Genomic DNA, 24,598 nt, shown 5'->3' with positions numbered 1-24,598 from the left:
GGGAAAGGGGGGCGTATATATACCTGATCACGAACAACGTGCGACATGCGAATTCACATTGATTTGTAGTGACCGCTTATGTTGAGATAACCTAATATTTATACACCAACTACGTTGAGCAAAGCAAACATAGCCACAAGAAAATGGAAGTGCAAAAACAGGTTCCCTTTTCCAAGTGATAGATGGCCAGCAGTTTTCCTTCTATATTACTGTCAAACTTTGTCTTGCACATGGCTCAGCTTTGTGAAGCACTTGTAAGCCCATACTGCCATGGTAGGCCAAAGTTCATCATGGACAACTGAACGAAAACCAAAGAAACATGAAATTTTAACCTACTTCTTTCTTACCACATCAAACTTCATTGAAAACCCTACCTTTCAGCACAAATGTATGTCACAATTGTTTGGTCATACTCTCGAACATATCAACGGGGCTTATGTGTCCTACAAGAGCTTATGGTTATTACAATGCATTCTGCAGATCTTGTACGCCCGGGAGCAGGACGAACTGCAAGAAGCTGTCCACGCCCTGCACTGCCTGCCCCATGAGGCCTACAAGAAGAGGGTGGATGCCCTCCTCCAGATGAAACAGGAGTGGGCGTTGCTGTACCGCAGTGGCGACATCACCAAGCGGGGACACAACACAAATAACTACTCGGAAGCGTCCATTGCCATCCTCAAGGATGTAGTGCTCTGCCGGACTAAGGCATACAACGCTGTAGCTATTGCAGAGCACACCATGCGGGACTGGGAGCACCACTTTGAGACCCGGCAGATGCGGCCCGCCAACCGCCGGGTAGGCTGTCACCTATGAGCGGCTGCTCGAGAAGCTACCAAACGTCACCCGTCAAGATGTACACGACCTTGGGGATGGTGCATACCGTGTCCCCCACTCCTCCTGCACCGGGTATTAGAACGTAGAGGCCGAGCTAGGCTTTTGTACCTGTCCCGCAGGTTAGAGAGAGAGACAACCTTTATTAGAAAAGGATCACCACTGGTCACGATGGGGAAAGGAATGGGGAGGGAGGGTAAGAGAAAATAAACAAATTAATGCTGGTCGTTCTCAGTAGAGTCAATAACTGGGCCAGTTCGTGTAACCTGCAATTCATGGGCCAGTTTATGGCGATCGCAATAAGGTTTGTGCACATACACCAGTTCGCTCGGGGGAGGACCCGCTCAAACAACCCGTGCCAGACCGCTTTTGATTGAATAAACCGCTATTTCATATAATAGTTGTGCATCAGTTTGTTGTGGATCGGGATGGGGTTGAGGAGACTGAAATGTACGGTGCGTGACGAAAGCTGGGCACCACCAAACTAGGTGTGTGAGGTCTGATGGAGTTGTGGTACGGCAGTAAGGACATCGAGGGGGCAGGTGAGGGGTATACCACTTGCGAAGTGTTTCAGGTGTGTACGCTGAATTTGCAATATATTTGTTAATAAAAATTTCGCCTGAGCGGGGAATAGGAGGTAGGCGGCTGAGGTAGCCAGCTGGAGTTAGGACTTTTAGACGTGTGCGTCGGTCCTTCTTGTGCTGGTGAATACGCATCGCTGGGGAGGGAGAGGGAGACCGCGACGGCCTTACCCCAGGCACCAGTGGAGGATAAGAGGGGGAACTCTCCTGAGCGGCCATATGAGCCGCCTGGTTGCCTGAAGAAAATAGTTCGTGGCCAGGTACCCAGTCGACGCGGATGTTGGTGTTGTTCCGTTTGAGGAGTTGAATTTGAAATAGAATTTCGTGGACGACAGGGTGGGTCGAATCATATGATCGCAAAGCTGTGAGGGCCTCGTACGAATCTGTGAGTATGCGTATGGAGGGCGGTAGAGGTGGGTCACAGTCAAAGGCGATAGCTGACACTGCGTTGTTAATAGCGTACAGCTCCGCATCGAGGCTGTCCCGCAGGAAGCCAAGGGACTTTCTGCAAACATCAAGCAGTTGTGCACCACCACTACGGCGGGTCATTCCCCAACAGCCCCTCACTGACTGATGCGGACTGCCAACAGCTAGGCCACTTGGCCCACGGCGAAAGGTGCCCTCCCCCCGAATATTTTCACGGCCTGCTTCAAGCAGAGCCAGAAAACCTGGCTATACTTCACACGATCAGGCCCCAGAGATGTAGCATGAGGCAGCAGGCTGCCGTGGGAGCCAGCCAAGGGTTTCTGGTGCAAGTTTAGGACCAGAGATGAAATACCGTGCTCTTAAAATTTCACAGCACAAAATGTTCAGCAAAAGTTATATGGTGCCATAAAGGATAAATAAACCTAGGGGCTAGGAATGTCAAGCTAAACTGACAAAATTGTCGCAGTCAAATGTCAGTTAAAACTGTCCAATTTCAGCTACTCTCAGCTAAATGTCCAAATCACAATAATTTTCTCGTGATGTAGACAGATGTTTTGTTGCTACATAGGGTATACATTTTAAAGCAACGCTACACCCCTAACTCAAACTCACTCAAGTCAGCTTTGAACCTTCACAATCTTTTGTGCCCTCAAATCTGCCATTCAACACCTAATAGTGTCACAGGTGGCACATCATATGTTATTGTCGCTACTTCGTGGTTTGGGGAATGAAGAAGGCAAGAAAGCTTGTACATAACACCAATAATCAACATTGCTGTTGTGTGCATTGATGAGAGACAGCAGAATTATCTATATGTTCAACAAACAGAAATCAAGTTGAGTGAGCTGGTGTGCCAGTACAACTGCAAAATCAGTGTGCAAGGCTTGGTTGCCAGCTAATTGGTTCATAACAGACGAAAAAAATAAATACTCTGCTGCGAAAGACGAGGAAACAAAGAAAAGGGAGACAGGAAAAGCGCGACCATCAAGTTTCCCACCCTTGCATGCTATCAACAAAGTTGATTGCATTAAAGGGTGGACATGGAAAAGTGGGGAGTCAGATAGTTTGCGGTTCTCTCCTTTCCAGTATTTTTACATCTGCATGCTCTATTTCAAATTACAAAAAATATTAGCCAGCATGATTGTCAACATTGTCTGCATAGGGACAATGAGTCACAGAACAATCAATGATGATGATGGTTGGGTTTTTATGGCGCAAGGCCGACTAAGGGCAAAGAGCGCCAGAGAAAAGGGTATTTAACCAAGTGAAGTGGTTACCACAAAAACGTAGGTAAAAAAAACGTGTAAACCGAACATAGTAAAATCAGTTAAAGATAATGGTGATGGCTGGTGTATGGGGCCAGTTTTGATTATGCGTGATAAAAAATGAGGTTTAAAAACTTAACGTCTGCAAATACTCAAACACACGTTTCACGGAAACCATGGCACCATCACCCAGAAACAGCGATGGATGTAGGGGAATATGTTGTCTGTAGAGTTAAGTGTTTGTGTCCTGTTGTGTGAAGTGCCTTGCATGTGATTAGTATGTGCACTACGGATAGGGCCTCTCCGCAGCTGCTGCACTCGGGTCTAGAAGATCCCGTCAGCAGATACAAGTGCGTTGCATGGGTGTGCCCTATCCGCAGCCTACCCAAGGCGACTTCCGTGTGTCTGTTGTGTGAGTCAGCTGTGTACCGTCCCAAGTGTGGCTTTATTACATGTAGTTTGTTGTCTGTCTGTGCGTTCCAGTGGGTTTGCCATGTTCTGTGCAAGTGTTGTTTTATGTGTGGCTTGACCGTATATGGTACGGTCAAGCCACACCGTATATGGTACGGTTGTTATGTCTACAGTGTTCCTGAGTGCAGCAGCAGCGGCCCTCTCGTCTTCCAACTCGTTCCAAGCGATCCCAGCGTGTCCTGGGACCCAGCAGAGGAGCAGCTGATGCGTCTGCGCATACACAGACATGATGGTGTTGAATACAAGATTAACTATGTGGTTTTTGGAGGGTGTTTGCGATGATAGTGCGCGAACAACACTCAAGGAATCTGTGTAGATGATAGACTGCGGAATTTGATTTTCAAGTATGTGTCGTACAATCAGCAAAATGTCATACGCTTCTGCTGAAAAAAATGTTGTGTGCACGCTCATGGTTCTGGCTGCATTGAAATTCGGACCATGAGCAGCGCAGGAAACCATAGTGGAGGTTTTAGAAGCGTCACTGTAAAATTCTGCAAGTGGGTATTTAAACTGCAGAGACAGAAAGTGCTGCACTATTGCAGCTCGCGGTACCCGAGGTTTGTCAAGTTTTATAAAAGAAAGGTCAGAGGACACAGGGCGAACTTGCCAAGGCGGTAAAATGTTTGAAAAGGGTGACCTGTACACATCTAAAAACGAAGCGCTGAGATCCGAGGCTCGCTCTCTCACTCGAAGTGAAAAGGGCAGAGGAATGGATGGGCGATTTACAAAGAGCACAGATGTGGATGTGTTGTTAAAGACTGGATAAAAAAAACCACCACGCCGGAACGCACGCCGATCAACGAACGCCCGCGCAGCTCCCCTGCCGTGGTTTGAACCGTTGCGACACCGACCGGAGCGGGCGGAAACTATAATGGCAAACTGTTCGCATGGCGACGCAGTGAAACATCCCCCTCGTGAGGGGCACGATCAAATGCAGAGCATTTCCGGGGGCGCACGACGTTAAGTAGTTTGCGTTACGTTAATGTTGTTGCACTTGTGGCAACTGCTGACGAGAGAGCGCTCGTCAGCAGTAATTTGAATGAGTCAAGGATATAAGGCGCGTTCGTAGCCTCCCGTTCCGTGTCGGCTTTGTGGCGCAGTGGGTAGAGCACCATGTACATTGCGTTCCGCCCGCAGGGTCGAGGGATCGAAACCAGGCGCCGGATAGTATTCTTTTATATAGTGTAGGGGGAGGGGTGTGGACTACGACTACGGACGCCTACGGACGTCAACGCGGGTGACATCGTGAGTTACTGAAATGCTCTTGCATTTAAAAGGATGGTTATTCAGCGTTGAAATTTTAAAAGCATAAAGTAAGCCCATGTACGTCCGTTGGTTCGCAAGGCTCCACTTATCACAGAACAATCAAAACATTGCCGTCAATGATCCAGATTTGCCAAGAAACCCTGCCCGAGCTCCACCTAGCATGCTGACTCAATGAGCATGTCATTATTGCCTTTGTAAAATGTTTACAGTACTTAAAAATCATTGTCACTGGTGCGTTAGTCAGCGTGGCATAATGGCCACAAAGCTCACTGAAAAGTATCATAATACCTATCGACACAGCCGCTCCCACCCCATTTGCCCTATGTGTTGCATAGACATGCTATCAGTTTTTACAACAGCTGCTTATGCCCTGGATTTCGAAAGCATCACCGTGTAGTTTGTTTAGGCAGCGTGCAGAGAAAAGGGTAAATGATGCATCCGTTGAAATATTATTGAACCTATCACTAGCTAACACCAACTCTGTGCCTGTAAAATAGTCACGACTGAACATGCATAGAAGTGGGAAGAGGCTACGAGTGTTGATGACATCGAGCAGAATTGCATGTTTGTAAAGGTATTCAACAGCTGTGTGTGCAGCATTTGGGATGGCATTACAACACAAAAAAAACACATTAACCTGCTCAGTGATATTTAGCAACTAATTTTCACAAAAAAAAACAATCGGCAGTTGGGGTGCAATCACAACTTCCTGTACGATGATCTGGCTAAATGTACATTAGCAAAGTGTTGTGGTTTAGGCGTTTCAACTAAAAACATTTCGTTGCATCGTCTCGGGCTTTCGGTTTATGCTACAAGCAGTTTAGGCGATGACTATCAGTCCATGGGTTTTTGCACGCAGCCACTACAGCCTTTAAGGCAGTGGTTTTCAAATGTGGGTCCGCGTATTCCGGGGTGCTTGTGAGAACATTTTAGGGATCCTCCAAGCCCTCCCAAAGACTTCCTCCCCTCGCTCATTCCTCTCGCTGCTTTGCCAAACTTTGCTGACAAGGCAAAAAGACGGATTTGCTGAATGACTTGTCCGTTGAATTTCTCTGCACAGCAGAAATTTTGACGTTGGCTTTTTTGCACCACATGCTGGCTATACGCAATATCCAGAACACAAAACGCAGCTTATAGGTGTTATGGAAGATTTTATCAGCAAGAGATAATAGTGTGAGAAATGATACACTCCAGAATGAAATCAGAGACAAAAGGCGGGCATTGAAGAAGTATGTGAGTGACTTTAGATGAGAGAGCAAATTTTTGTCTTTATGATGCTAATCAACGCAAACTGTCATGGGGTCTCCGCCATTACTCTTTCAAGTCTGAAAGGGTTACCTTGACACACTGATGGGCGAGATCTATTGCTTAATGCAGGGCTCTCAAACTCACATCAGTGAACGAGCGGCAATGAAGAAATTTAGTCCCACACCACAAGGGCCTGGACAGCAAAGGTTAAAAAAAATGCTGGGGGGGGTAACAAAATGTCAGCTAATGCTGCCAAGTGAAAGAAGCAATCCCTTTCCACATCTTGTAAATATGTGGGGTATTGCTTAATGGAATTCGGCATCACGATTTGAAAATTCAATCAGGATTCCTCAGCGCCAGGAATATTTGGCTACAGGAATATTTGGCTTTGATGGGTTGCTGTCAGATGATGCTGCAGCTCTGTATTTGAGCTGAACATTGAATGACTCACAAATTTGCCAATAACATGGCCCCTTAAGTATTTTTGGCCTTGCTTAAATGTCTGCGGTTTTGATTCCCCTTACAGTATCATTGCTTTTAACCCTTCACTTGTCTTTATTGCTAAAGAAGTGTGCTTTAACATTCTGAACCACAACCACTGTTGATGCGAAAACCTAATTTCACCTTAAAATGTTTTGCAGGACATGGAAAAGGACATTTTCAAGCTTGAGGCCCAGCTGCGCTGGATCCCCAAACCTTGGAAAAGGGTCTGACACATATGCAGCCCTGCTAAAGACAGTTGTGAACGGCCTCAGCACTGCCACAACCAGCAGTGCTGCACACCACCTTATGCTGTGCTTCTAGGACCTTGTCGCCAGAAACAGGCGCCATGAGCAAAAGATTCGTGTCCAGCCAACGAGTCTGGCAAGGCGTCGACCTGGTGTGCGGCGAGGTGCAGTTCAAATTGCTTCTGGCCGTCCAGCCAACACCACGGGAAGCAGTAAAGGGAAGCGGACGCACAAGTTGAGCCACAGCGTTTAAAACAACGTGGTTGGGGCAAGGCTCCACTAGCTGCGTTTGCGTCTTTATCCCTGCTTTGTGTGTTACGTTCCCAGAAGCCACTGAGAACCTTACTCAATCGATGCCACCTCTTGTTATCACTTATGACGCCGTTCTGAAACTACTTCTTGAGTTTAATATGCGATCAGAAATCGGTCCTGACGACATTCCCTCCCATAAAAGGAAAGCTAGCGCGGAAGTGTTAGCTCATTATGTGGCCTTGCCTTTTGCAAAGTCTTTGGGCACGGGTATCTTGCCCGCCAAATGAAAAATAGCAAACATAGCCCCAATTATTAAAACTGGTCCGAAAAGCATTGTGTTAACTACCGGCAAATCTCACGAAAATATTAGAAAACCTTAGAGCACATCATATTCAGCTGTATTACGAAGGACCCTGAAAATATTACCTTCTTCATACAAGCCCAACATGGCTTTAGGTCTGCTCTTTCGTGCACGATGCAGTTACTAGACTTCACTAGCTGGAATTCAGTCATGATTTATATCGCAGTTTCGACCTTGGCTCATAAGTTCATTGTAGATTTTTAGAGTTTAAGAAAGCGTTTCAGTGTGTTTCACATAATCTTCTCATACATAAACTGTCCCGTCTTGGAATTCACACCAGCGTGAATAATTGGATCCCTTGTTACCTGTTGTCAAGGTCTCAGTATGTCGTGATAAATGGCTTTAAATCAGATCGTGTTGATGTGACGTCGGGAGTTCCTCAGGGCTCTGTATTACGGCCTTCATTATTTTTGGCCTATGTCAATGATATTGTCAAAGAGTTTTCGTGCGAAGTTTGTCTGTACGCTGATGACTGCGTAGGGTACACTACCACAGAAAGTATGCATGATATTGCTTCCCTGCAGCATGACTTGGATAGGGTTCAAAACTGGTTTGACAAGTGGCACATGTCTAAGTGTAAATACGTCTGCTTCAGTCGCAAATCTATTCTGATACAATCGGTATTTTATTCAGTTTTAATCAATAGAGTATGAGATTTTAAGCACGTTGGTGTGTGTTTCACCGAAAATTCAACGTGAAGAAAATACGTCAAATATGTAACAAGTAAAGCTTCCCAGACAAATTTTCTTTAGAACATTTTTTAAAAAGCGCCAGAAAATGTAAAAGACCTCTTGCAGCAGCAGCAGCGGCGGCGCTTGGAGTCACGTTGCTAATAGCTGTCCCACTACTTGTGGAGGTTAGTGGCAGAAAAGGGGTTTCGGTTGTTCTTGTTGGTAGCGTCGTTGCTGCTGCATTGCGAAGTGATTTTTGCATTGATTGTGTTGTTCTGTGGTATTAAGTTGTTGCAAAATTAGTAAGCGATGTCCCCTGACAGGGAATCTACGAACGATAACCGCGAACTGCATGTAGAGGTGCAGGAAATGGGGGATAGCATGACATTGATCATTGAGCATTTTGAGAAGTGCACAACTGAGCTAGAACGTGTGTTCAAGGAAAACAGAGAACTCAAAAAGGAAAATGACCGTCTTCAAAAGCAGTTCTTGGAAAATCAAGCATGCACTAAGGAACTTGAAAGCAGGCTGACACAGTGCGAACAGTACTTTGCAGGTACCATTTGGAAATTAAAGGCGTGGTGGAGACTGAACATGAAAATGTTGCAGCACTAATAGAAAAGGTCGGTGAAGTGCTTGTGGAACCCATTCCGCCTTATGAGATTGAAGTATGCCACCGTATTCCAACACGGCATGAAGGGCAGAGGAACATTGTGGTGCAATTCAGGAGTTTGCAAAAGTGGGACCTAGTTCTCGAGAAGGCGCCAAAGAAGCGCATCACAAACCATTTGCTGGGTGTCACTTCTGAACCCAGTGACAATGCTCCTGTGTTCGTGAATGAGCACCTGTGTCCGAACCTGGAACGGCTACTGGCCTCCACTATCGCACGGAAGCGCCAATTCTCTTGGCGTTTTGTGTGGACGCACAAACCAACGGCAGTCCTACGCTTCATGTTTCCTCTGAAAACGACCTTCTCAAAATGACTTAAGTGCGTATATTATCAATTGCCTAATGCGCTTGATGATGCTCGATACCCGCATGTTGTAACAGCAACTTGTCGTAACTAAACACATACTATCCCATGAAAAGCGAAATACTGTCTATTGTTCACTTAAGCGCCCCTTCCCTTGTTAACAAATCCGATCAACTAACTTCCTTCCTGAATGAATTTTGTTTTATTTTCAGCATTCTTGTGGTTACTGAAACATGGTTTACTTCGAATGACGTTGTCCCTGAAATTTCAGGGTATAACAATTTTCCCATCTGTCGCGAGAAAAAAACAAGGGGGCGGTGTTGCGATGTACATTTTCTATGCTCTGTCTTCCGAACTAGTGCCACAGTTTACAGCTGTGACACATAATTACGACGCACTTACTCTACTAGTTAACAACACAATTTCACAATTTTCTCGGTTTGGTACCGACCGCCCTCTGGAGATGCCAACCCCTTTCTAGACTTTACAGATGCTCTGTTCGAACGCGCATCCTTTGGAAGATATCGTCTGATTTTTGTAGGCAATTTTAATATTAAAAGTTCAACCGAAACTTCACTTTCCACGTCATTTATCAACAGCGTAATGTCCTGTGGCTTCCACAATGTAATTAGCTCTCCTACGCGCCTTACGGCAACTAGTTCCTCAATAATACAGCTTTTCGTCACAAACGCTGATACACCCGTTACAGCCTCGGGAACAATAAGTTCTGATATCAGCGACTACTGCCCACTATTTATAGCATATTCTGTTTCTGCTGGACCAGTGCAAGCCAGCGGTACCACGTTTAATTATCAGCACATAACACCATCTAATCTTGATGCATTCAGAGAGAAAATACAAAACAGTAACTGGTCCCAGGTCCTTGTTCAGGGCTCCGCAGATTGCGTATAGGATTCATTTATGAAAATTTTTGGATAGCATTATAGTGAGTCTTTCCCAATGAAATAATTTAGGCTTCGGTGACAAATACGAAAACCTTGGATTGGTCCACAGCAGTTGAGATTAATCAATGAAAATAATAAATTATATCGCTGATTCCTAAGCACGCGAAATTTATTGGTTCAAAAACCTTCGAAATCGGTTAACGTCGGAGCTGTGGAAAACAAGGCTTTCTATTATGAACAAGTGTTTTCTGATGCATCAAATCGACCGGACCACACCTGGTAAATCAAAAAAGACGCTCTTGGCATGTGCCGCAGCCAAACTGATATACGGGAGATTACTGTAGACGGAACAGTTTTTTTAACATTTCGCTCTCTGAGCATTTCAATGACCATTTTATCAGTTCAATAGCAGACACTGCTATTTCTTCAGCTGAACCGTGTACTCTCGATTTCACCGCCTCAGAAACTCTGTTTCTGTTGCCAACCGACTACAATGAAGTACATCGCACATTTATTTTTCTGAAAAGCAGTAAAGCAGCCACCGATACTGGCAACATTCGAATGAGACCAGTTAAATACGTCCTGGAGTACATTTGCCTTGTGGGCATTTTCAATCTCTGTTTAGAGTCTGGTTGTTTTCCTTCGAAAATGAAACGAGCAAACGTTTCAGCAATATACAAGGCGGGAGATAAAAATGTCCCCACCAATTACAAGCCAATTTCTATTCTGGCTGTGTTTTCGAAAGAACTCGAAAAAATAATTATCTCTCGTCTGGAATCATTCTTTTCTGAACATAAAATGTTACCATCCCGCTAACATGGCTTTCGCAAGGGATGCTCTACGCAATCCACGCTACTTATGAAAAAGAAATCATTTGAAATAACACAGAATCGGATAAGCCGACCCTGGGTGTTTTTGTTGATTATAGCAAGGCTTTCAATTCTATTAGTCATAGAAACCTTCTTGAAAAATTATATCGCTATGACGTGAGTGGTGAGTGGTGTGCCGCACCTTTTACCGGAGTCTTACATTACTGGTCGCCTGCAATCTAGTGTTATGAATGGCTATCCCTCTTCTTTTCAAAATATACTCTGTGGAGTTCCACAGGGTAGTGTCCTAGGTCCCTTTTTATTCAGAGTGTATGTTAACGACATTGTATGCATTGATGAAAACACTGAATTCATCTTGTGAGCCGATGATGCCAGACTGTTTATTACTATTGGTAATATTATGAACCTTTCCTCGCACGTAAATTCTGTTTTGTCCAAACTGTTCCACTGGTCTAATCAAAATAGTTTGAAAAATAACGTTAAGAAATCAAAGATTATAATATTTGCACCAAATAACAAACGTATATACCCATTAGTGAAGAATTATACCTGGGTTCATCACGCATCAACATTGTAAAAGAGCACAATATATTGGGAGCGGTATTCTCGCAGCGCATGACATCGAACTGTCACATTGAATTGTTGGCTAAAAAATTATCCTCTGCTGTGGGTGCACTATACCGGTGTCGTGACAGTTTACCCTTGAGTGTTAAACTCCAAATTTATAATGCCCTTTTCGGATCTCCCTTGAATTATTGCACTTTGGTTTAGGGCACTGCTACTAAAAATAACATTAATGCACTCCTCCTAGAAAAAAAAAAGCCATACGATGCATTAATGGCGTTTCATATCTTCATCCCACCAAAAATTTATGCATCACAACATAATCAACAATCAGAATCTTTATAAGCACCGTCTCTTGTATGAGCTTTACTTTTCGAGCACTTCCCACCGTAATTTTTAGTGGAAATGTCTGGTCTATCATTACGAACCGAAACAGGTTGACCTCATGGACAAGCAAATAAATTGTTCCTCGGCGTCACACTGATTACATTTTACAATCGCTTAGTCACAACATACCTGTGATGCTTAACCGATTACGTGCACATATTGCTGAATGTGCCTGTACCAGTAGCAAATGATTGCATTCTATAATTGTCAATGACAAATTACAGTGATGTTTATATCAGATATCACATGAGAAGATACAGATACTGAAATATGTATTTCGGCAGCCTCAAGTTCTGAAGTACATTTTTATGAAAAGTGATATACAGTAATCTCTCGTTTACTCGAACTCGGATATCTCAAAATATCAGTTAAATCAAACTTTCCTTCAATACTCGAACTCGGATATCTCAAAATATCAGTGAAGTCGAAATTTCTTTCAATGTGTATTTACTCCAACAGGCGCCATGCATTTCCCCCCTTTATCTCAAAACGTTTTTCAGACAGCTGATAACGTCTCTGTTCTAAAGCTTAGCTCCCACTACGCGCCAAACGCGGTCGTGAAAGGCAAATTTGCGCTGTAAAGGCCAATGTTCCAGTAATCGGAATGCTTTCCGACGCTTATATTGTTGAGAGCTGTGGACGATGCAGCTGATCATGAGGACGAACTGAAGAAGTGCCTACAACGACAGAAACAACAAAGATGCTGCGCCTGCTGCGCAACGAGGTAAGATGTAGCGGTAACGACAAACAAGTGATGCGATGCAATGAGGACCATGAGAACGACTTTCTGGGACCCGATGGGAATGCGAAAAAGGTGAGCACCCCACAGTTATTCCTGCCACACTAACTAAAATTCATCTTTCCTGCGAACTTTTGCCTTTATTACAAAAGTTCCTCTCTGCAGTGGAGCTTTTGTTGCCAGCAGTAGCTATTATTTCTACGACGTGGCCACGAATTTTCGCCATTTTGCTAAAGTCGAAACTAAGCTTCTCGCGCAATTTTTAGTGAATTTTACGAGCAAGTTGAGGGATTACTGCATTTCAAACCCAACGCATGCACAAAACTGTATTACAAATACAACTGAATCTTGCAGAGATTTACATAACTGCACTCGCAACACGAGAAAACAAGATCAGTTGCGCTTAAGCAAAAGCAGCTTTTTTAAGCAAACTGTCTTCCAAACAATGTCGATTTGGTCTCTGTACCGCTGCAATGAGAAAAGTCTCTCTACTGCTGCCGAAGAGAGCCGTAAACGTCACGGACCGGAACTGCCCATTGAATACGTTATTTCAATTAAAAGAAAGCGTTCCCAAAAGTGAACAACGGCGCGCATCACTTTCGAGCTGGTGTGAAGCACGAAGCACCACACGAAGCAAATTACGAAGCACCACACAAAATTAGGCTTTTCACATTCTCACGCACCAACAACTACTTGGCACTGATGGCACACTAAAAATTACACTGGCTGCAGGTTAACCACCTGTCCTGTGTTTTCTTCCAACGCGCCTCCTGCTCAGCCTTATCACAGTCCACTACCACAGTACAAGAGAGTACATGTGGTACGCTATTTGAGTTTTCCACTGGATCGGCTAGAGCGTGGCTTCGCAATGGATGCAGGCGTGGATTTAAAAATTGTTCAGCCGCCTAACAAATCGTCTCGAAAGCGGGCAGGTCGCTGTGGAGTAATTTAGAAGTTGCACAACTAAATTATGAAAGTTATTTGGGGCAGCTCCGTTGCCGCCACTGTCACTGAAAAGCGTGCAGCGGATGTGACGGCCACGCCCCGTTGGAAAGTAGACGAAACGGAATAGCGCCGCCGCGCCGTCGCGCGCCTGCCGCTGCCTCATGGGCCGCCTGGGAACGACACCACTAGGCACGAAAGTTGGGCGAGCGGTGGCCGCCGCCCGTCGTTTGGTGTGCGTGCGTGTGTGTGTGCAGTAATGTGTTTAATAATTGAGCGAAGAAAATATGCAGGTAATAGTGTGTTTTCTGGTGTCGAATTGGTGTCTTTATCGCGGTAATAATTGGAGCGTTACACACATTCTTTTTGCTTTTCTTTTATTCCAAATTCATATGAGGACGTCCTTGATTCTAAGGCATAAAAACACATGTCCTACACTCATATATTGAGTACACATTTTATGTACACACTATTGCACTCTAAGCAAAAATATGACATATGCAAATTTAGGCATACAATATTGCACAATAGGAGAAACGTGCTACATACACATTTAGGAAAACAATAATTGATTGCGAAAGAAGAACTTCAAAAGTTTTGGTCACTACGCAGATTTTTTTCTCGCGCACGCCTCGGCGGGAGAAGAAAAGAACTTGAAAATTCCGCTCAATGTATACTTATTTCTTGGGTACGTCTCGGGACAAGAATGTGACGTCCAAAAAAAAAATTCATTTCAGTTCATAGACACAATAATCGGGAACATATAATTTAAAAAAGCACGCAAAGGTATGCTTCACGGCCTGCCTTTGGGCCAGTTTACACAAACTCTGAAAAAAATCGTTGTACACTTCAGAGAAACCATCTTCACACCAACAAAATGCAGCGTAAAAAGTGTTGCGACAACACCCATACTATTGACCGCTCATTGCTGGATTATATCTACGTACAAAAACAATGCGCTAACACGTCGTATTTTCGCACAACACAGGTCGAACGCACCCGTCTTTATTTTAATGGCGCGTGAACAGCCTGATTACTGGGGGATGGGGGCGCGGGAGGGTGGAGAAGACGCATAGAAACAAAAGCGTTCCTGTATTATAAGCCTCATCTACCGAGCTCATTAGTTGCAGATATCGGCTAGGTTGTCACAAGCTACGCACTAGCTCGGTGTTTGGGCAGTGCCTCTTTTCTCATCCTCTCCGATACGTCACGACGGTTCTAACTTCAAAACTATGGAACCGCAAACCCACTCGCGATAAGATGACATGGCGCGGGCGCGCAGGTTAGATTGAACTGCATAGTCGGCATTGCTACTCGTTTTTCAGCTACACGATTGCAATTGCGGCTGCAGATAACGCATGCATTTCGAGTTGGCCTTGCACTGCTCTCTGTGCAAATCGACTGCCATTGAACACCGCAGTATCGCGTGAGTTTTTTTTTTTGAGCACTGAAATAACGCTCGGCAGCAGTTTCGCCGCAAATCCACGTTTTGGAGCAAGATGGAGCAAGAAAAATTGGTCAGGGCGCAGCCAGTCCACATCACCAATCGCCGTGGTAGTAGGTTCGCAGTGAACGGCAAGAAGCGCGTACAGTTCAGCTTGCCTTCTTTGGGAGAAGGTGCGCCGTGATGACTTCAGAAGTGTTGAGGAGAGCCCTGGAGGAAATGTCCAATGAAGTCTCAAACCGTCCTCGACTTGGGGCCCTAACCAAGCCTCAAACATGCTGCAGGAAACAAAAAAAAAATAATACATTGATAAGCAACCCCAATCGACGTTTAAGCAGTTAACAAGGCAATCATTAAAATGACAATACCGCTACATATTCACCTTACGAGCAAGAGTGTGCGCGCTGAGGGCGCGTTCACTTTTATTAAAACTTCGCGCCCCTGCAATAGCTGGCATATATTTGCCCATTAGTTCCCTACTGAAAAAAATCAAACGATATATGAACGATAACTCGTATACGAGATTATGGGATCGTAAGGTGAATGATATCATAGGCTTCAACGATATCATTGAGATATCGTAGTAGCTCATCGTAGTAGCTCATCGTATACGTTGGATCATACAAGTCGGATCGTTGCAAGCGATGTCGTTCGAGTTTATCGTACAGATTTTGCTGGGGTGAGCGACAATATGTATTCGATGTGTGCGTGTAATACAAGCGTTAAATGCGCAGGTGTTGATATTGTGCTGTGAATGTGCTTAGATCCTTGCACAGTAGAATACGCAAAAGAATACTTGGAAGCTGCTGCCTTTTCCCTTTTATTTCATGTCCCGCAGCAGGTTGGCCACATATCCATTAAATGCTTTCAGCCGCTTCTCCGTGGTAGCTTCGCTGTTCCGGTGTTTCATGAAGTAACCATGGGCACCTGCACAAAATGGAAAAAGAGAGGGAGCAGAGAACATGTGTTTAGAGGGTGCACGTGAACCTTTCGGGTGTGTCTGCCCCATTAATCAAGCGATATTACATACATGCTCAGTTAGTTGTACCACCTGTGAAGACTTTCATGGTCAAATGAGGCTACTCTTCACAACTGCAGAAGCGGTGCTTGCTCACAATGCTATGACTATGACCACCAAACATCGTTGGCCCACACTTAAATGCAAGATTTGTCACATGTGGAGATGTGTCCCTTATTATTGTGCTAGCGCAGTGGAGAAAGGTGTGGGGAGGGGCACCTAAGAGAAGCCATGTTTCCCTTAAGCTTCATGAGCTTGAGCTCACAGCATGGCTGCAGGCTGATGCTAAGGTCCGAGGCGCAAGCCTATACCAGCACATCTTATATTGAGCACGGACCACCACTTGGACATGGCACTTGCCTCACGAGTTTATGTGGATGCTATGTTGTGAGAACAGTGCATTCGCAATATTGGTTATTTTGCCCCTATCCCTGATCTTTAATAATGTGCAAAAATTCGCAACTACAATATAACAATTGAATCAAATAATGCAATATTTCATTTCAACTCAAACAGAATAAGACCTGGTGAAATGTAACAGCGCAATAAACGACGAGGGACACAGAAGAAAATTCACAAGACGGGCGCTTCTGTCCCTCGTTGTTTATTGCGCTATTACATTTCATCATGAATTTGTACCAACTCACCCAAATTTAAATTTTGTTCGAATAAAACCATTTGAAAATTACGAGCGAGGTCTCTCCAATTGGGCTTTCCTGCACTGCTTGAGTGACAAACGGTGAAATGCTGATGGAGCATTTGATAACCACCTCTCATCTCCTTAGTATTATTGGGCCAGCTCTGCCCCTCTGGCCATAACGCAATTCACGAAAACAGCAACAGTGAAATAATGGGGGGCAAAACCAACATGAATCAGAGGCAAGGGCCTGATATATGAGCCTAATGTCTGCAGCGACTTCTCGCTGGAATAAGTTGAACGAGTATTTGATGACACTAGATGGTGGCTGAAACAAACCATCGCAGTCTCGAAGACATCAAATAACTTTGGATTTAAAATAAACATCTATTGCAGGGAATTCGTCACAGCTCTAAAAAATAAACGAATTGCATTGCATATGACCCTCCTTCTCACGAAAATTTGGATCGTGTTAAAGCTTACAATCGATAGCTAAATGTATTGTTCTTCTAGGACACCTCCTTCAAGTGTTCGTGGCAAGAGCCGAAGGACTGTATGGAGAATGTTTTATGACCTTTAACATGCACCAGTTGTTGCATCTCGAAAACTGTGTGGAAAATTTAGGACCGTTATCGGCTTTCTCCGTCTTTCCCTTTGAGACGGGAAATAGGAGAATTACAAAAATGGTGAAGGCAACAAAAGGGGCTCGTTATCAAATTGTGGAAAGAGTTGTTCATCAGGAGCTAGAGGTTATGCTTCATTCATCACCTCTAGCCTCAAATGTGCAGCTCTTCTGTGAGCAACAATTATGCAATGCTCTTACCACGAAGAAACACACAACGCAAATGGGTAAGTGCAAACAAACAACTATTTATTCCTTGGAACGCCTCCAACAGCTTTACAGAAAAGAGAAGAAACAAACGCTAAAAAAAGGGCAGGGGGGGGGAGGGGGAGATTTAAGGCGAGAAATGGGACGACGAAATACAGAAATTTTGACTCTGAACTATTCAAGTTGAATGCGCAGAAGCTTAATCATCAGAATCTTCTGCGCACACCGGATTTACAGGGGCCAAGGTGCATCTTTTAAAAGGACAGTTTTGTAACAACCTTAAGACTATGACGCGTGCTCATGTATTCTCCGAATGTGCCTGATCCCATGAAACAGGACTTCACAATTTTCCTTTTCTGCAGCTTGGGTGATCTGAACAAAACCTCGGCCTGCTCAAATAAAGCCTTCTATCCACACACTTTGCAGTGTGCGGCCAAGTTTCCAGGCCCGCTCGTCCACTCACCTGTGTAGCGGGTGCTCCCTGAGCCTTGTGTTTACGCACCTGCCTGGGTGTCCGATCCAGCTTCTTTTGCAGTTCAAGGGGATGCGGTAGACAGCGCCGACCGAGCATTCAACAAATTTTGTTTTCTGCTTTGTGTCACACTGATATTTTCACGTCGTGTTTCCATCCTGATTAACCCTCTTACAAAGCCCTTTAATTTGATGGGGGCTGAGAAAACGACTCCAGCTTCTCGCTTCGCTTTTAGCTTCTTTATCTTGTGTATGTACAGGCTAACTTTCTTTCTCTGCTGTTCTTTGGGCCCTTGCTTGGCTTTAACCCCTTTAGCACTTCTAGGCAGTGGACACAAGAACTTGCGTGGGAAACCCACTAGACCTTAAGCGTGCCCACTGTTACAGTTACAGGACTTTTTTTAGGGCTTGGAGGAAACAGCCTGCAGCAATGCTTCTCTTTACTAGCTTCGGATGTCCAGAGTTAAAGGGAAGCGTAGGTACCCCCCCCCCCCCCCCCCCCCCCCCCGCTTCGATAAGACCCGCACGTGTTGGATGCTCCAACATGGATTTGAATGTCTAAATACCGCAGCCTATCACTGTCAGGTGTCTCATGTTTGAACTGTAACCCCTCAAATGCAGTGTGAAAGTGCTCAAGTACGGCAAAAAGCTAGTCAAGAGAAGCATTGTTGCAGGCTGTTTCCTCCAAGCCCTAAAAAAAGTCCTGTAACTGTAACAGTGGGCACGCTTAAGGTCTAGTGGGTTTCCCACGCAAGTTCTTGTGTCCACTGCCTAGAAGTGCTAAAGGGGGTAAAGCCAAGCAAGGGCCCAAAGAACAGCAGAGAAAGAAAGTTAGCCTGTACATACACAAGATAAAGAAGCTAAAAGCGAAGCGAGAAGCTGGAATCGTTTTCTCAGCCCCCATCAAATTAAAGGGCTTTGTAAGAGGGTTAATCAGGATGGAAACACGGCGTGAAAATATCAGTTTGACACAAAGCAGAAAACAAAATTTATTGAATGCTCGATCGGCGCTGTCTACCGCATCCCCTTGAACTGCAAAAGAACCTGGATCGCACACCCAGGCATGTGCGTAAACACCAGGCTCAGGGAGCACCCGCTACACAGGTGAGCGGACGAGCGGGCCTGGAAACTTGGCCGCACACTGCAAAGTGTGTGGATAGAAGGCTTTATTTGAGCAGACCGAGGTTTTGTTCGGATCACCCAAGCTGCAGAAAAGGAAAATTGTGAAGTCCTGTTTCATGGGATCAGGCACATTCGGAGAATACGTGAGCACGCGTCATAGTCTTAAGGTTGTTGCAAAACTGTCCTTTTAAAAGATGCACCTTGGCCCCTGTAAATCCGGGTGTGCGCAGAAGATTCTGATGATTAGGCTTCTGCGCATTCAACTTGAATAGTTCAGAGCCAAAATTTCTGTATTTCGTCGTCCCATTTCTCGCCTTAAATCTCCCCCTCCCCCCCCCCCCCCCCCCGCCCACCCTTTTTTTAGTGTTTGTTTCTTCTCTTTTCTGTAAAGCTGTTGGAGGCATTCCAAAGAACACATAGTTGCTTGTTTGCACTTACCCATTTGCGTTGTGTGTTTCTTTGTCTCCATCCTTGTATCGTAAGCCTAAGCAGCGCACTAATCTAACCCAAGCGCGATATGAACAACTAGCCCAGAGAAGTGCTTTAATCAGTTTGAAAGCATTGATGGTGGTTGTCGAAAGAGATTGTGTGATAAAATGCAACATCGTGTGTGAAGAGATGTGCACGGGAAGATATGCAACATGGAAGATGATAAAAATAGATTTAAAAGGTAGAGGACCAAGCACACTGCCTTGGACGACACCAAAATTAATGGGGGCAAAAGAAGTAGAGTTATTAGCAGACGTTAACTTAAAGGGGCATTAAATAACAGGCTTCCGAAGGTAGTCGTTTCAAATACAAAATTGCTAGACAACATGTTCACGACAACGTATACCAAATATAACACCTCTGCGTAAAGCGAATGCTGCACAAAAGTGCAAGAAAGGTCTTCGCTTCTTTCCTTGTTTACCTGTCAATCCTTGTCGCCATTCTCACACACTCTGACGTAACTTTGCGACTCTGACGCAGCCTTCATGGCAAAGCTGGTGCTGAACACTACAGCGTTGCTTTTGGCAGGTTTCCTAATATCTGCAGTTAATCAGCGTTCCCAGCTGTGGTGGAAATGCGGGTGCATGGTTCGGCGGTTCCACCGAACGGCCCTACAGCACAGCTATCTTTGGAAAAACAAATGTCGATCGTCGCCATCCGTTACACGAGCTTAGCTGAGTCTGTGGATATAGTGCATTGTTTGCAAAGTATGAATAACACCAAAAAACACGGAGAGTCTCTGCAGGTGGAATCGCCGCTACAAGCGTGACCGCGGCAAGCATCTGCCTGCACGGTCGACAAGGACCCCGCTGTGCAGTGTATACACGATATGGCATGAACCGCAGCAGTTAAAACTTGCCACTGCCCGCCAGAGGGGGACTATTGCTTGAAATCAGTTTACAAATGCATGAAAGGGGGAAACAGTGCAGTGAAAGATTGTGCTGGTAATCGTCATCAGCTCAGCTTCGTAAAGTGGTGACTGAATAACTGCGGCGATGCTAAGCCTTTTCTGCGCAAGCTAGAGGGACCTGCTCGCTGCAACAGCGCCACCACCAAGAAATGCTAGCAAACCGCCAATCATAGGTGGAAATCTTCAATTACAGTCACCAGCGAACATGTTGTGTTTGGGACCTCCCTATCTGACCGTCAAATACTCATTTCCCCCATTCTACAACTGACATACCGACGCAACCACGGCAGCGCGAGCGGCCCGCCTGCTTACTGCCCCACTCAGCTCAGCGCAGCCAGCAGTGGGCAGAGCATACACGTCGCCTGCTAAAAAAGAAAAGCGTGACAAGCAGAGTCAATGGCTGTGTGTACCTCGAAACTGTAAGGTCTCTAGGTGGTCTTGTGCATGTCAGTGATGTCATAGCATTCACACCGATTAAGAGGTCCGAGGACAGGGTGAAAGCTCCAGGCCTTATTGCCAACCCTTTTTATTGAACAATAACTTAGCTAATACTTAACACTTTTAAACCATTTTTTGCGGGATGCTGTTCCTTCAGCAAACGGCACGTAAAGTCGCTACCTTTGGAACCCTGTTTAGGGCCCCTTTAATTCAACAAGGAAGAAAATCCGTGATCCAAATGAGGACATTAGGGTGAAGTCTGAGAAGTAGTCTGCGGTGTGTAATGCGATCAAATGCGTTAGAAAAATTGAGATAAACTGCAGGAGTGTGTAAACCTGCGTCAACGGATGAATGTAGATCCTGAAGAATCCCAGAAAGTTGTGTTTTACGAGAGTAACCCTTGTGAGTTACTCTTAACCCCATGCTGATATTCAAATATGATGATGTAATTTTATAAGTACTTAGTGACTTGAGAGAGAATGAAATGTTCCACAACCTTGCAGATGGTGCTTGTTAGGGAAATTGGCCTGTAGTTTAATGGTGAAGCACGGTACCCAGATGGAAAGGTTCGTACTACCACGGCTATCCACCCATCACTGAGAATAGCGCCTGTCGAGAGACTGAAAATAGCGCCATCGGAATTCTACAGTGTGGATTGTACTTTTCAGTACATAGTAAATAATACCAGTAGGATCTGAAGTAGGTGGAATTTTAAGCTTACCTAAAATAGAAAGTAGTTCCACGTCAGTTTGTATGGTTAGTTCTTCAAGCCTTATAGAAAGATTTTATGATGATGATGGTGTTTAGGTTTTAATGGCGCAAGGCCAACTAAGGGCAAAGAGCGCCAAACAAAAGTCGTGTTATGAGAGCGACATGAAAGTAAAAGTAAAACATTTCAGTAAAAATAAACAAAGTAAGACACAACATAATTAAGATGACTGGCGTAAAGGGCCAGGTTGTCAAGATGCATGACAAGAAATGAGATGTAAAAATTTTACATCGGTAAGAAACTCGAAAACACGTTTGAGTGAAAACATGGGCTTGTCTCCTAAGAAGTATGACGGGTGTTGTGGAATATGTCGTGTGTATAGTTGTTGGAAGTGTTTGCATTGTGTTATGTCAAGTGCCTTGCATTGAATGAGTATGTGGATTACGGATAGGCCCTCTCCACACCCGCTGCATATGTATAGAAACATTTTAAAAGGATTGCCTGGCTTGATTCTATGCGAATGAACCCTTTAAAACAAAGTTCGGTTTCTCTTCCTGCGCGTCCAGATTCTCTTGAATATCCCCACTAACCAATAACATGCTTAAAATGCACAGCACTGCTTCACGAAAATGTTTCCAATTACCAGAGGCTACAACACTGCTAACAGGTATACATCATGACAATGGAAGTTTGCACAACATGCAATAACTAACCTGCAAGTACATAATCGATGGGTGCGCTGAATGGCAGCAGTGCCTGGGGCCGAGGAAATGACGTGCGTTTGAAGGGGTGTGCAAAGTGACTTGGTGCCAGGTGACAGACAAAGGAATGGCTTTTCCTGGTGGTGAAGCATACGGAGCACCAAGGGAAGGCCGGCCGCAGCTTAGGTCCAGCAGGTGGAGTGTTGGTTGGCCAGGGGAGGCCCTGGCAAAGCCTTGGGAACTGGACTGACAGGCAGCCGACCCAGGACAGCCAGCAGCAGCACCTGAAGGTACACGATCTGTGAGTGCACAGACAGTAGTTGAAATACAAGAGAGGGCCACGCAAAGATCAAATGCTTACATCAAGCGGATTTGTAATCGCTTAAGGACATTAACCTTCAAGGCAATAATAAAAACATTCCAGCAACATCCAAAGTGAAATTAGGTCACATTAAGGATGTGTTTATTAGACACGCCAGTAATGCGACTGGGGTATTCATGATATATCCAAAGCTTACCGCTACGCTAATTTGCATTGAACGCATGCTAGCAGCTTATCTGGGTCCATAGCTTTCAATAGGGACTAGTGTGTGCTTGTTGAGGATCCCCTATTGCATTGCCTAGCTTGTCTTTGCAAGTTCGATTCTCCAATATAAATCGAGTTGAGAGTGCGGGCCGACAGTTTCCTTGTTAGTCTCTGTATGGTCTTCAATTTCGGGATATTAGGATGTTGACAACTTGCTTAACTTTCATCACTAATTTACAACAATGCAGATGCCTCTGATATCGAGCCCCACAGTTCCCGCGAGCTGCTCCTACGGAATCAAGTGCCCGCTTTTTCGCATGTACTTCCAGGGCATCTCCTGTCCACGTTACTTCATCGTATACCGCAGGCATTCACGGATGTGTACTGATCACAGCGTTGTGCCGCTCACGCGAAATTTCGACGGGATCTGCAGTCGCGAAGGCAGTTTTTGGTAGACACATAACGCAAAAACGCATACGCGAAATTTCGACGGGATCTGCAGTCGCGAAGGCAGATTTTGGCAGACACATAACGCAAAAACGCATAGGTGTTAAAGAACCCCGCGTGATGTCAAATAATTAGCAGCCCTCTACTACAGCGCGAGCGTCGTAGTTAAGGTCTAGCTTACGAGTAATTTGATGCTGACTGCCGCGGAAACCGTGGACAGGTAAATCCAGGTCGCCCAGCAAGTACGCAAGTCCCCTAGGATTTAAGAGAAAATGAGATGGGGGTTTAGTGGACCGCTGACCCATAAACACCAGAACCCGTTCCAAACAAGTACAGATTTATAAAACATGCCTACTTACCCTAGCAGGAACGATGTTTCCTACGTAAAATCCTTCTTCACTGTCGTCTTCACTTTGCGAACACCAATACACTTTGTTCGGAAGCAATGCCATCCACTTTTGACGCGCAGTCTTTTGAGGCGGGCGGCGATGATCGTTCTTCCAGTGCCCATGTTTTCAACACATGCGTAGGTTGGAAGGACTGATGTCGCGCAATAAAACTTCTATAAGTATGATTTCAGCTGGAAATCTGCAGATAAAACTGATGCAAACAGCACAGCACAAACGCGGGATCCTCACAAACGCACACACAATGTGAGACACAGTTGCCAGGCTGTAATAGCAGCACGTCTATGTTTGACGAAAGTCGTGTTAGTACGGGAATATTGGCAATAATCTTTTCGTTTCTCAAAGCTATAACAAGTTTATATCTTCAAATTGAGGTTTTCATACGCAGAAGTACATAGTAATGAAAAACTCTGACACATTTACACTGATGTTAAAGTAGTTTCGATAGTTTTGATGGTTTTGACTAGCGTCACTAAATAAGCTAAAAGCCTTTATTTAGTGACGCTAGTTTTGACGGCCTTTATTCCGGTCGCGCTATTCCGGTCAATTCTCGGCGGTTTCTTTTCCTTTTTTAGAGAAAGAGACGGAACAAATCGCCAACGTTGACGTAATTGGAAGCAAAAAACAAGCGCTTACCCTTGTAAAAAAAAAAAAGCTATTAAATTCCTCACGGACAAAAAAAAAAAAAAAAAAAGTCTTTGCCGAGATTCGAACTAGCGACTACCAAAACGCTAGGCGAGCATTCTACCACTGTACCATCCTAACAAGGGATTTGTGTCAGCTAAGAATGTAGTATGATTATCAAAGTGTGAATGGATATTGTTGCTTGTGTCTTGTTTTGACCGTAGTTTAGACATTTCGGCAATTATAGCGCTTGCTTCTCTCGCACCGATCTTGCTGACAAGGCCAACTACGCTAGTGTTACAAGCGATTTAGCCAAAGCTCCCTTATTTGACCCAAGCAAAGCTATCTCAGATCATCCCCGATCTCTTCCATGCAAGCGACGGTAG

At 44.8% G+C, this 24,598-nt stretch overlaps 1 protein-coding gene across 4 annotated transcripts; it reads right to left on the bottom strand.

Moving 5' to 3' along the window:
* Positions 1–13,816: 13,816 nt before the first annotated feature.
* LOC144158832 (uncharacterized) lies at positions 13,817–23,971 on the bottom strand. Of its 4 annotated transcripts, none has more exons than XM_077689992.1 (4): positions 23,541–23,971; positions 23,363–23,436; positions 22,221–22,507; positions 13,817–15,811 (listed from the first exon to the last, which is right to left on the bottom strand). In XM_077689992.1, exons 1-4 carry the CDS (start codon positions 23,631–23,633, stop codon positions 15,705–15,707), a joined length of 561 nt encoding a protein of 186 aa, XP_077546118.1. In that variant the 5' UTR covers positions 23,634–23,971; the 3' UTR covers positions 13,817–15,704. The 4 variants fall into 4 exon arrangements, 2 of the variants coding, with proteins under 2 accessions (XP_077546118.1, XP_077546119.1); XM_077689993.1 differs by having other exon boundaries at positions 22,221–22,492; XR_013320185.1 differs by lacking the exon at positions 23,363–23,436 and having other exon boundaries at positions 23,541–23,969.
* Positions 23,972–24,598: the final 627 nt, after the last annotated feature.

Source organism: Haemaphysalis longicornis, unplaced genomic scaffold (genome assembly GCF_048455015.1).
Source record: "Haemaphysalis longicornis isolate Haplotype H1 unplaced genomic scaffold, Haemaphysalis longicornis Haplotype H1 scaffold_10, whole genome shotgun sequence".
In the NCBI taxonomy this organism is placed as follows: domain Eukaryota; kingdom Metazoa; phylum Arthropoda; class Arachnida; order Ixodida; family Ixodidae; genus Haemaphysalis; species Haemaphysalis longicornis.
The sequence above is the reverse complement of the archived record's forward strand: the minus strand, read 5'-3'. Positions and strand labels throughout refer to the sequence as shown.